Genomic DNA, 14,025 nt, shown 5'->3' with positions numbered 1-14,025 from the left:
CTGCGATGCAAGTGTGGCAACTGTACGGGGTTACATGGCACGACTGCATGCTCGGTGGTGCGAAAAACACCCGAAGCTATCGCACTTTTCGCCTCGGCGTCTGCGAAACCATGCCGAACTAATCCAAAAAAGGGGCTACGTAAGCGAAACGCCTAGTCTACCACAGTCAGAACAAGTCGGCAACAGAGAAACACCAACACCCAGGTTTCGCTCAAGTCTAAAGATCTGGCTGAATTGGATGTCGAGCTTCGTTGACATTTTTTCGAAGAATCCGACCTCTGGACTGTCAATTGTTGCGTGCATAATGCGGCGAGAGCTTTGGTCGATGCGAACCGGAAAACAAAACCAACGGTTGATCATAAGACCAAAAGAGGAATGCATCAACTCGCCATAATGATAGGCTCGACAAGACAAGACGTGTCCCGCATTCAGTGTGTGATTGACTACTTCGCATCTAGCAGGAATTTTACCGCCAAGGTTCGAAATTATAAGATATTCACAGCTATCCTAAATGATAGAAATGTTCGGGCGATTGAACCTGTGTGGAAAGAAATGTATGAACAACGAGGCTCAAAGAAAGGCGTAGCCGGATGTCGGGAGAACCTGCCCATCGATAGATGTGTCTGCAAAGATGCAGCATTCTACCAGCGTGACCTATCGATGGCCTGGATTGATTATCGGAAAGCTTTCGATTCGACGTCCCATAGACTTATCATCTGTCTTTAGGAATGCTTAAAGATTCATCCGCAATTCGTGAGGTACATAGAGAGATTAATTCCGCTTTGGAAAATGAGATTTACTAGCTCGTCTGGAAAAAAATGGTGTGACAACTAACAAGGTCACCTTTCATAGAGGTTTTTTTCAGGGCGACACTTTGAGCCCGCTCCTCTTCTGCCTCATATTATTGCCACTATCTCGAGCACTGTGTCATTTCGACGGGTACTTTTTCGCCAAACCTGCAGATCGAAATTACAAGGTCACTCATGTATTTTACATGGACGATATTAAGATCTATGCTAAAAACAAAGAGCAACTAGACGTAGCTCTAGGGACTTTCGAACGATATACTAAGGAAATAGGAATGGAATTTCGGTTAGACAAATGCGCCAAGGTTTATTTAAAGCGAGGAAAACTTAATGGTATCCCTGAAGACCCTGCGCTCGTTCGTAGAAGCTCTGTACGACACCTATGCGCTGGAGAGACTTATACATACCAGGGCGTGCCACTGAGTCGCATTCAGTATTAGATATCTATAAAGAATACTCTCAGAAGCAGATACAAACGTCTCATCCGGCAGATTTGGTTTTCCGAAATGTCGGCGAAGAACAAAGTATCTGCAACGAACATGCTTGCCATCCCGGTAGTACTCTATTGAATTTGAGTGGTTCCATGGACGAAGAACGAGCTCAGATCCCTTGATATCGGGACACGAAAGGTTATGCCCATGAACAAAAGCATGCATGTTAAGTCTTCTGTTCAGCGATACTACGCATCACGCCGTGAAGGTGGTCGCCGAATATTGAAACCTCTGATCAGGTGCAGTTTTTCAGATTAGCACCCACTCCCGGCAAAATCCTGCGGTTGTGCTTATGGCAAACTTTTAATTATATATATAATTTTATATATATAATTCTTAGGTACACTGGGGATTTTTATAAATTGACAAGTATGAATTTTGTCGAAAATCTTATTTTGCCATGAGACATGGGAATCAGAGTTATACATAATGTCTATTTACTGTGCCAGAGGGTCATTTTCTGCAGTGCGAATTTACACTAATACTCGCCTGCTAAATTTATTGAGATCTAGGACTTTATGGCAGAGTAAGTTTATGAAACAATAAAATCATAGAGAAAGGCATACCTGCTGTTGCAATTTACTAACAAAAATATGGCAGAGACAAAGATTTTAGCACATGCCAATAAAATTACGAACCAAATTATGTACTTTATTAATAGATGGAGTAGCTTTTGTAGAATAAAAAATAAAAAATTAAATACCATTATGGTAAAACGTCATTTCTGTCAAGCCATTTAAAATATAAAGGCTTGTCATATGCAATTAGTACACATTTCGTTGTTTATTAATGTTTATGTGTATATAGGTCTGTGTATGTAGGCGGATTTGTTCGTGAAATATGATGAAAGTCCATCGTTCGCGCAAAAATAGTGTATATGACATGCGCCAACTTATTATGCCACTTCAAAGCAGGGATGGGAACATGTGTTTAAAATTTCCCCTAATCATGTCGACATAAATTATGTTAAAGCATAATAAACATGAACTAGAGTGCTAATAATATATAGCAATCTAAGATTATCATGTAGACATAATGGAAATGAATCAAGTTACAATTATGTTGAATCATAATAAAAATAGACCTTAGTGGTAATAATATATGACCAATTAAAATCAGCATGTCGATCAATGAAAGTGCAACGTTTTGTTATTATTTTAAAGCATAATATGAACGAAATTAGTTAAAATTATGATTTAGGCAAATATCACAACGTCATTAATATTCGTTCACCTAAATTTATCATGTCTACAACATTTTAAATTTCTTCAAATTTCTAAGTAAAAATAAAAATAAATTAACCTTCATTTTTATGATTGCGGTACTCTAAGGAACTACTGGTATAATTATAATACTGTTTTACTTTAAGCAACTAAGAACACTTTTATGGAGCGACTACAAAATGCGTGTACACTTAACGCTGACACTCACGGTCTTCTGAATCGATCCGCTCATAGCGATCGGGCCCGAATATTTATTCATTATTATTTCCACCAGCAATTAGTCGTCAGAGTCACTCTCAGGTACGTCGTTACCTGATCTCCATATGCCTTCTTTTCTACAAGATTCAGTGTTGCTACATGTGGTAGCGAAGCAGCCGATATTTTAGGTTTAGGGTCCAATCTGTCTTGATGATCCTCACTGCTCGCTGACAATCCTGGTTCGGGCGTTGATGATGTTGAGGCAGCAGTTGACATAACCGTGGTTGGCGTTTGTTCTCGTGGTAGCTTTTTTACATGTGTCATTTTTCGTGCAACAACTTTTCCGTTTCCGAAAAGGGTCAATTTCGTTCCCGTTTCTGCTTAGTACGTTACACTCCGTGTTTATAAATTAGGTGTTAATTTATTTGGGAAAACGGTATTCTTCACTAAAACTTGATCTCCTTGATTAACTTGATCCATCCTCGCTCCTCTTGTAATGTCTTCCTTCCTTTATCCCGCTTCTTTCCTCGTGAGGTGCCGATCATAAGCTTTGTCATCTAATCCCTCTGTGCTTATGTCCTCTACACCGAGTTTTTTGTCTGGAATTCTTCTGTTGAAAAGTAGTTCGGATGGTGACTTTCAAGTTATTCCATGTTGTGTGACATTGTACATCATTATGCCATTTGTTTCGCAGAATCTTTTTAAATTCTCGACTGTTAAAGTTAGTAGCATTATCTACTTCCATAGTTTTAGGTATGCCTAACCGGCAGAACATTTCCTCTAGGCATCGAATGATAATTGCTGATGAGGTAGATTTCGTAAATATGGCTTCAAAGTACCGCAAATAGTAATCAATAATTATTAAGAGATATTCCTGGTACGCTTCGCCTGACACGTAATCGAGGGCCAGATACTTCCACGGACCAGTTGGAAGTTTTTTTCAAGTCATCGGTGCTGGTCTGTTTGGTTGTGCTACCAATAGGCATTCGTGGCAACGCTTAACATGATTCTCAGATTCTCTATCTATCTGAGGCCACCATACTTTAGAACTTAGTCTGCGTTTCATTACCGTTTCTATTGGATGGCCCTCATGTGCTAGTTTAAGAACGCTACCTCGCAATTTTGTAGGAATTACAATTTTATTACCTCGAAGGAGTAACGATCCAATGCTGGTAAGTTCAAAACAAAAAGGGTAGAATGCACTGCTATCACCGTTGGTCCATGAGTCGTCTACAAGTTTGCTTATGACTTTTGCCATTTCTGTGTCTGTTTTGCTACCACTTATGATTTTAGAGAGCGACAATGCTCTGGGGACTGCTTCCTGGATGATTGATTGTACATGGTGTTCGTTCGGTTCATCAAAGGTTGCGTCGGATTCAAGTGTGCACAACCTTGACAAGGGATCAGCAATGTTCGACCTCCCTGGTTTTTAGATAACCTGGAGTCTTAAAAGACACCTTTCTACTCTAGCGGATGGATTTGAGGTAGGCTTGAATATCGCTTCCAGAGGTTTGTGGTCAGTCACCAATTCGAAATCTATTCCAGCCAAATAAAAATAAAATCTTACAACCGCCCACACCAGTGTCAGGCTTTTTTTTTCAGTTTGTAAATATCGACCTTCTACGGTGGTGAGGATCTTACTTGCAAATGAAATTACACGTAGTTCATTCACCACTTCAAACTGCAGCAGAACCGCTCCTAAAGTAATCGGGCTTGCATCAGCTATTAACTGTGTGCGTAGCTTTAGATTAAAAAAAACACCATTGTAGGCAATTTCTCTATCTCTCCTTTTAAGTTTTTGGAAGTTTTCCTGTTGGTTTGTTCCCCATTGAAATTTTGATGTATGCCTTATAAGTAGTCGATACGAATCCGTAAGATTGCCGAGGTTTGGTATAAAATTCCCAGGTATGTTACAAGTCCTAGAAAACTCCTTATTTCTTCTTTGTTTGTGGGTGCGCGGAAATTGCGAATAACTTTAACTTTCTGCGGGTTAGGCTTTACTCCCGACGATGTCAGTGTGTGACCCAGGAATTTCAACTACTCTGTCTTAACTTCGCATTTATTTTGATTCAAGAGAACACTGTGACTTTTTAACACTTATAGTACTCCCCGCAAGCACTCTTCGTGTTCAGTTTCGGTTGCTTCCTATATAATGATGTCATGCAGATAATTTAAGCAGTTTTTACATGGGCCGAGAATAGTCTGACATATTTTTTGAAATACTTCTGAGGCTGATTTTATTCCAAACATAATGCGTTTATATCTAAATAATCCTTTGTGCGTTATGAATGTCGTAATGGCCTGACTTTCTTCTTCCAGTTCTAACTTATGATAAGCGCTGGCCAGGTCTAAGCCTGAAAAGTATCAGGCTCCTCTCAACTTCGTCATGAAATAATCAAAAGTGGGTAGTGGAAAATTTTTCCTCAAAATGGTTTCGTTAGCTCTTCTCATATCGATGCAGATTCGGATGTCACCGTCTTGTTTAAAAATTATCACCCTTAGTGAAATCTTTGGAATTTTCTATAAAGTCATTGGCAAGTGCCTCGTTTAATTTCTGTTCTACCTTGGCTTCTACAGCTATGGGAATTCTTCGGAACGGTTGTTATACCGGTTTTATCTGTGAGTTTCACTTTGATATCGCGAATTTTAGTATTTTCTTGTCGTTGGTTTATTCTCAATTTCAAAACTTCAAGAGAGATTGCTGTCTTCTTGTCTAATAGGGATATCGGTCAATTTTTAATTACCATAAACGATTCTATGCGTTCTCGGCTATTTTCTACGCATGTACGTGCCGTAAATTTGCATTTGACGTCTAACGTGTCCTTGTAAGCATAGGATTTTATTATGCTTGTCACGCCATGTTGAACCGATGTGTTCTGGTAGTTAAATCGGCCCTTTTTCCCAGTCCCACATTTTGTGGAAAAATGTCCTATGTGACCACACTGGTGGCATTTCATATTTATGGCCAGACAAATGTTCACCTCCGTGGAATTGTGTTTCTTATTTCCACATCGAGAACATTTTGGATGTCTTCCGGTCTTGCCAAATTTGCGTTTCTTTGAATTCTCAATGTGGTTGATTTGTGGTCCAGTGCCTTCTAATTGCACAGGTTCCATCTTTTGCATAATGTTACTTTTTTTCGTGTTCGCTCATATATTTGGCATTGTTCGATCACTTCATTCAATGGATATTCCTTTTCCAAAAGTTTTCTCTTTAAATCGACCGGTGCCCATGCGTCAATTAGTTTATCCTTGATATTGATTTCCCATACTTCCTTTTCAGTATTCCCAAATGAACAGTTGTTAGATTTTAGTCTACACCTTATGAGGAATTTGTTTAGATTTTCCCCGTCCTCAGATTTCATGCCATTAAAAATGTGTCTTTCAAAAAATGAGTTTTGTTGTGGTGAAAAATGTCTATCAAAGGTGTCAACTAGAATTTCGAATACGTCTTTTTTTTCGTCCGGATCGTAGTCTACAATAGCCCCTGGTAGCCCAAACACAATTTCCGGTAACTGCGGGCCTCCAAGGTGTAGTAATTTATTCTTCTTCTTTACTACATTTGTGATTTCCTCGGCTTCGAAAAATAATTTAACTGAACGTACCCATTTTCTCCATTCTGTGGCTAGCAAAGCCCTATCCATGGATTCAGAGGCGAAGTGTCTAATCGAAGATTGATCCATTCTTATAGTAGAATTTAAACCACTTCATAACCTGACCAAATTTAATTTAATCACTAACTCTGGTAGAATTCAATACATCCCAGTATGCTCTTCCTCTTTTATAATATGTATATATCTCAGTATTTACCTTAAACCATTCTTCTCGTAAAATTTAATCCACTCCATTTGGCGTAATTTAATCTAATCCCTGCGGCATAATTGAATCTACGCCCTTAGGCAGAATTTAATCTACTCCCTTTGGCAGAATTTAATCCGCTCTTAGAATTTAATCTTATTTTTTAACCTCGTCGCCAATTGTGGTACTCTAAGGAACTCCTCGTATAATTATAGCACTGTTTTAATTCAAGCAACTAAGAACACTTAATTGAGCGACTGCAAAATGTGGGTACACTTAACGACACCCACGGTCGACTGCCTCGAACCGCTCATAAAGTGCAAGCCCGAATATTTATTTATTATTATTCCGAACAGCAATTAGTCATCAGGGTCACTCTCAGGTACAGCGTTACCTGATCTCCACAATGATGTGAACTTAATTGTAATGCGCTTGATTATTATCATGTTAAAACATAAGTAAAATATAGCGTATACTGTTATTGTTTTCGTATCGGATTTGAAAACAACTGCTTCATTTATTGATTTATCAGAGGGGAGTAAGTCCTAAACTTTCTTTTCGGGGTCACATATTTCTGTTTTATTAGTTTCAGCAAAAGGGCTTACGTTTATCATGATATCTTCTTCGTTAACAATAGGTTAGATTCATTAACGGAAGTGGTCATGATAGACAAATCACTCCCGTTGATGTCCGATGATGACTTCAGTGAGGATGGGGGTTATCAAAGTATTGTTATTCGAGATGATCCCTGGGACGAGGAGTTATTTTTAAACTTCTTTTATGTTCAACGTTTGTTGCGGCGTTCGCGATGTCCTCTAAAAAATTTATAGTAAGAATATTTCTGCCGACCTACATTGGGAAGAAAGTAGCTGCCTGCTGAATTGGCATAGTGTCGGCGATTGCTTGAGCTACGTTATTTGTATTATGAACCGCATTTGGATCTTGCTCATTTGCATGCGTACTTGACTGAAAATCTATTTCAGCAATATATATAATTAAATTTTTCTTTTAGGCTGGTCTGTTAAGATTGCTGTTTCTCCGAGTAGTATCAACTTTAACGATTTTATCGGCTTTTTTGAGAATTATTTTTTAATATTTTGAAACATCTGAAAACGTGTTTCCCGGAAGTTTTAGCGAGGAATTTGACGTTGACAAAGAGTTAGAACTGAACCTGTTTTAATTTTTCTTTGTTTTTCTGCCCGATTATTTCTTTTTTGTAAGTTAATATTAGTAGATGGGAAATTGTCCACTGTACATAGAAAATTCAGATTATTGTGTTCTAAGAATTTTCCTATTTTCTATGGGTCCGTCTTTGAGTTTAATTTACTTTTAGACTATAATTTTTAATTCCTTAATTGAATTAACTCAAGGCCGATTGCTGAATCTGTTTCAACTTCTTTTTCCTGCCGGATTATTTCTTTTTCGTAAGTTAATACTAGTAGTAGATGGAAAATTCTCCACTGTGGTAAAAAATTCAGATTATTGTGTTCTCAGCATTTGCCTATTTCCAATAGGAATGACTTTAAGTTTTAACTTACATTAAGACTGGAATTTTTAATTCTTTAATTGAATTAATTTTAGGCCCAATTCTGAACGCCCAGGTTTTTAGTTTAATAATATTATTCAAAGATATCTATTTTTCATAATTGAAATAGAGTTTTCTATCATTTCCAAAAAATGTAACATTCTTTAAATCAATTAATTCAGGACGCCATTTTTTAAGTTAAGAATTTGTTTTAAAAAAATAAACAGAGCAGAGTGGGTAGTAGAACATATACTTCGATAGCGTGGTATTCGTTAAGTTATAAAAACTACCTATTCCAAATATTTATAATTAATTTAAATGTATATTTCGGCCTATTCACTAAAATCAAGGCCTGTTTTCAATTTTGAATTTGTTATATTCTTTAGAATGTAATGTTGTTAACCCTTCTAGCGAATAAACTCACTTTCTCTAGTGTTTATTTTGAAAAATTACAGCAAAGAATTTATAGATTGCTTTTAAACAATAAAGTAATTGTTTTTAATTTTAAATTAGAAAGGACTAAGATCCAGGCTGGATTTAGCCCATTTAAGTCTTGCATGCGACCTCAGGTTTTCATGGTCGAAAAACAATTAAAAAATTTCTTTGTGTTTTCAAGAAAAAAACAACAACAAAAATTAACAACAATTAGTGAATATTAATCCTACCTCTGCCACTAATTATTTGTTACGTTTGATAAATTTATCGTCCAAGTTAATTTACGCATGGACAAGTTTGAGTAATACAGCTTTAGAAAATAAAGTAGGTTTATTGAGTTGTGCGAGTTTGTTTGGTTTTGAAATAAGTGTGTAAAAGATTTAAGATATAATGAGTAATACTTTTAGTTAGGTGATTGACTAGAGTAACATAAGATTGTGGTAATCAAAGGAGTATATGGTGAAAATTTTAATTATAGAAGGCTGCAAAAACAGAAGGGCCTATGGCAAATATACCGAACGCGTCCTCGTAACAGTGTAACAACCGTGCTAAAAGCTGTATGACACCCAGCTGAGTGTCTTAAACGGTGACTTTGGGATACTGGGAAACCCCTCAGAGTATGCTGCATTATCATTGCAGAGGGGGGGGGGGGGCCTAAAAGGACGAGCGAACCCTTTCCCTTGCTGCGAGTAAAAACAACTATGTCACCATCGATTCATGAAAAACTTGTAAATGCGTTTTAAAACGAACGGCCGCGCAAAGCACCTGAGCTAGCCAAAAACAGTGTTGAGTACCCTGTTCTTCGGTGTGTTCCTTCTCCATTCCTCTTCCTCCTCCCTTTTATTCTTCTCCATCTTACCCAACACCTTCGTCACTCATGCTACTGCCCTTTTGTCCCACTCCTTTCATCCAACAGTACCTCTATACTTATCTCACTCCTTTCACATGGTTCTAGGTGTGGTGTTGGAGTTTGCAGCATTCCACAAGGCCTGAGCTCTTGTCATAGGAACCGGATGTTGGCAGAACTGATGAGCGTTTCCGAGAGGAAGGGGCGTGGTTATATACCGCAATGTAATGAAGGTGAATTAATACATATTATTATAACTTCAACATGACAGGAAGAACAAACTTAAACTTCCCTATTAAAAAAATCATCGAGGAAATCCTCGTGTTATTTAATCCTCACGGTTTTACTACGGAAATTTGAAAATCCTGCGGGACCCCCTCGTGGTTCCCTCGTTCGAAAATAACATCATCATCAAAGTTATCTTTAATTTAAGCTTTTCTCAGTTCCTAAACATTTGTGAAAAAATGTACGATTATTGCAAATATTTGCTAGAAGTTTTAAGGATTATTATAGTATACACTGGCCTACACTTTTGTGATACCCGAAGGCTATCGTACAATCCACATTACAGGATGGAAGGTTGGATCTCCCTTGGCATTTCATTAATAGAATTTTCCAATATTCATAAAATTGGAGGACGAAACAAAACAAAATAAAATATCGTTAGAGTATCCTATATCTATACTTATTATATATGTAGAATCCCTTTAGAACGTCCCACAGATATCGCGGAAAAATGTGTTTATTTTACAACAGATATCATGTTTTGCATGTCCAATTCAATCATTTCAAAATTTTTCTCTAATTGTACAAAATACAGTTCTAATCGAAAATGCGTGCATTTGGAGAAAATTCTGATATTTCTAACCATACTTATAAAGTGAGAGAAACTTTACTTTTCGTCACATGCAAAAAAATATTCAATGTATATGTAGATTTTTATGACGTTTTGAATTTCGCCTTCCCGCCAATCGTTAAGTGAAGAAACATTTCTCACCGAAAAAAGTATATTTGAAGATGTCCTAATTATGTTTAAGGACATCGTAGAGGTAATTGGATATCCCAGAAATAATGAAATTTACGTTTTCTATGATATCTTGGGACATAAAGGGTTCTGACCCAATATCGTTTTGCTTTGAAGGTCCATTTTATAATGAAAATACGGGGAGATATTTGCAAGATATAAGATTATCTTGCAGACATTCCGTTTACGCTTTAAAAGAATTTCTTTTTGTAACTAGAGGGAATATGACACGGGATGGGAACTTCAGGCAAACCCGAATCAGGTCCACAGTCAACCACTCTTGACTTTCAAGATCCGAATGCACCCTAACGGTGAATATCTACTTTTAATTAAACCTGCATTGAACCAGAAGCACTCAAAAGGATCAAATTATGAAACTACGAATTAAGTAAAGGCAAAATTATCTTTTTAAATAGAGTAAAAGAAATTTTTGGCTAAAAATGTCTTTTACTTTACTCAAAAAGATAATTTTGCGTTAGTCATTTGGTATGTTTTGTGTCAGTTTTTGTTATTTTGGTTGTTTCTCCATGATTTTAAATGTACGAAGATTTCTATTAAAAAGGCTTTGCGACGTAACTGCCGATAACTGAAGGATTAGGTATTTTCAATTCAATCACCAGCTAATTTCACTTTTTTTATTATTGAGGGGAAAACAATGGACCAAATGCATGGGAAAAGATTTATTTTTATAATATCGTCGTAATTAATAATAATTATTATCATTTTATTATTTCATCTAATAGTTATTCAAAAATAACAACCTTTTTTTATATACTTATATAGAAAAATTAGTTTTTACGAAGATATTAGCAAAATAGGGCAATATTTATAATATGGTTATAACATGGTGATTAAACATAATAACATAATAACATGGTTTATAACATGTAGATTTTATATAAAAAATACTTAATTTTTGTTTAAAAAGAATGTTTCATTAATAAATTACATTTGTCGTATTTTAACTCTACATTTACAAAAATGTTAACTTGAGCAAAAATAATCGAATTTTCTGTTATTGAATAAGAATTAACCAGTATACTGGTGAGAAATATAGGGCTGGCTCAGTTTCTGAAAAATAAAAAGGGCCCTTAAATGCTCACCCGGTAAGAAGGCTTGCATTAAAAGGTATTAAAAATGTTGAACTACTAAGAATGCCTTTTTTGTTCTTTGTTTTCAAATCCTCATTAGGCGGCGAAAATTATAAGATTGTAATCCCTTTCAAAGCTCATTTTAATTCAAAAAACAGTAAATAAAAGTAGCTCAATGTGCTAAATTAAAACGGATTAACATTTGTCTATTCCTTGGTCGCTTTATGGTATCCAAAAGTATTCAAAAATATATTATAATCGCTGTGTACAGAAAGAGTCCAAATTTAAGAGATAACTTCTACTTTTGTGGAGATTCAAATGTGGAGGACAAAAAGGGGATCAAGAAGTATTCAATATTTGTCACGTTGCCACTGGATGGATTCAATTTTCCAATGCTTTTTCATACAAGCCGTCTTGCCGGGCCAGTGATCCCAGATCTGAAACGAAGCGTGGTCCAATACTATCACAGGTCTATCTCCGTGTTAATATAGTATGACACGATGTAAATGGCTGGGTTGCGCGCGCAACCCATTTCTCCTCTTCTGAATTTGAAAACTCGAAGGTGCACGATTGCCGTTCGGAACACTTCAGCGGTTCTATTTATATCTCTATCTGCTATGAAATAAAATCAAGAGATTGGGATTTTAATCTTTCCAGATTTCGATGCTGGCGATTCTCGTGATTTGAATACTACGCGCGCCTCTTGATATGCGTATATTTTAAGGTTTCGTTATTTCAAGTATAAAATATAAATTATATAAATATTAATACTATTTATATATAAATATATACATATATTATTCATGATAATATTATAATTATGTTATATTATAATAGTTCTATTTATATCTTCATCCGCATTTGAAAGAAATTAAACAAATTGGCGCTTTTGGAATTCATCTTGTTTGGATAAAAACTCAATTATTTGGTTAAAAAGTTAATTATTTTGTTGAAAATGTAACTATTTTGTAAAAAAGTCCTCTTTTCTATCAAAAGTTCAACTACTTGGTTAATATTATTACTATTTTTTTATTTGAGGGTTCATCTCTTTCGTTGAAAATACATTTTTGAAAGTGACAATTAAACTATACCATTTTTGGTTGCAAAATCATGTATTTTGTATCATGTATCATGTATTTTGTTAAAAATTCGACTTTCTTTGTTGAAATTAAATTGTTTTATGGAAAATCTATACTTTTTGCAACTTTATCCTGTACATTGTATTAGTTAAAACCCCAATTATTTGATAAAAAATTAATTTATTTTGTTAAAAAGTTAATTTTTGGTTTGAAAATTGATATATTTTGTTAATTAGATTTTTTCCCTAAAATTAACAAAACTGCAAAGTAAGAAAATTGCCTTAAAATCGTCCTGATTCTTGTTTTTTATTTTTAAAATCTTTTCAAATACTCACTTTAAATTAATTTTTCAAAATAAAAAATCATTTTCACTTTTCTTAGCAATCACAAAATTTTCTGTTATTCTTTTTAAATATTTTACAATTCTCAAAAAGCTTTTTTTTAAATCTGCAAAAATCTACATCGTGTTTCAAATTTAGACAAAATACAGGAATTTTCAGCAAAATTATTTAATTTTAATGTCAAAAAGGGGAATTATCTACAAAAAGTTGAATTTTGAAGCGAAAAATATTAGTTTTCAATCAAAGAGTTAAACTTTCAACCAAATAGTTAAATTTTCAACCATAATTAAAAAACCTTGTTGAAAAAAAATTTAATTTTTTTACAAAGTAGTTCAAATATTAGTGAAATAATCGACTTTTAAACCCAAGAAGATGTACAGTTGATATTCCAATTAAACAATTGCATTTTTGACTAAAAATGATACATTTTCAACCAAAAAGATTAAATTTCCACCAAACAAGGTCAATTTCCAACAAAATAAATGAACTTTTAAAGAAATTATTTAATGTTCAAGTCAAAAAGAGTATTATCTACAACAAAATCTGAATTTTTAACCCAATTTAAAGGCAAATAGTTGAATTTGCAACTATAATTATGAATCCTTAATAAGTTTAATTTTTTTACTGAGTAGTTCAACTTTTAAGTGAATAATCGAATTTTGCACCCAAAGATTATGATTTTAATTTTTAACAATACAGTTGTATTTACAACAAAACGGCTTTGCAACCAAAAAATATTTAGAGTTGATAATTCATCCGCAAAATGTATTTTTTAATCAAAAAGCATAAATTTTCCATAAAACAATTTAATTTCTACAAAGAAAGACGAATTTTTAACAAAATACATGATTTTTTAACCGAAAATGTTATAGTTTAATTATCAGTTTCAAAAGTGTATTTTCAACGAAAGAGATGAACCTTCAAATAAAAATAATACAAATTTTAACAAAGTAGTTCAACTTTTGATAGAAAAGAGGACTTTTTAGAGAATAGTTACATTTTCAACAAAATAATTAATTTTTTAACCAAATAATTAAGTTTTTATCCAAACAAGATGAATTTCAAAATCGCCAATTTTTTAAATTTCTTTCAAATGCGGATGAAGATATAAATAAGACTTTTATAATATAACATAATTATAATATTATCATGAATAATATATGTATAT

At 34.6% G+C, this 14,025-nt stretch overlaps 1 protein-coding gene across 1 annotated transcript in view; it reads left to right on the top strand.

The window, feature by feature from the left end:
- LOC117173234 (cysteine-rich motor neuron 1 protein) overlaps nt 1-14,025 on the top strand; it is a 175,931-nt gene that overhangs the window by 40,229 nt on the left and 121,677 nt on the right. The window contains exon 4 of the mRNA XM_033361696.1: nt 9,431-9,555. Within this exon, the coding sequence (XP_033217587.1) occupies nt 9,431-9,555 (125 nt within the window). The remainder of the gene's footprint in view (nt 1-9,430; nt 9,556-14,025) is intronic.

Source organism: Belonocnema kinseyi, chromosome 5 (genome assembly GCF_010883055.1).
Source record: "Belonocnema kinseyi isolate 2016_QV_RU_SX_M_011 chromosome 5, B_treatae_v1, whole genome shotgun sequence".
Lineage (NCBI taxonomy): Eukaryota > Metazoa > Arthropoda > Insecta > Hymenoptera > Cynipidae > Belonocnema > Belonocnema kinseyi.
This window is presented reverse-complemented; position numbering and strand designations above follow the sequence as displayed.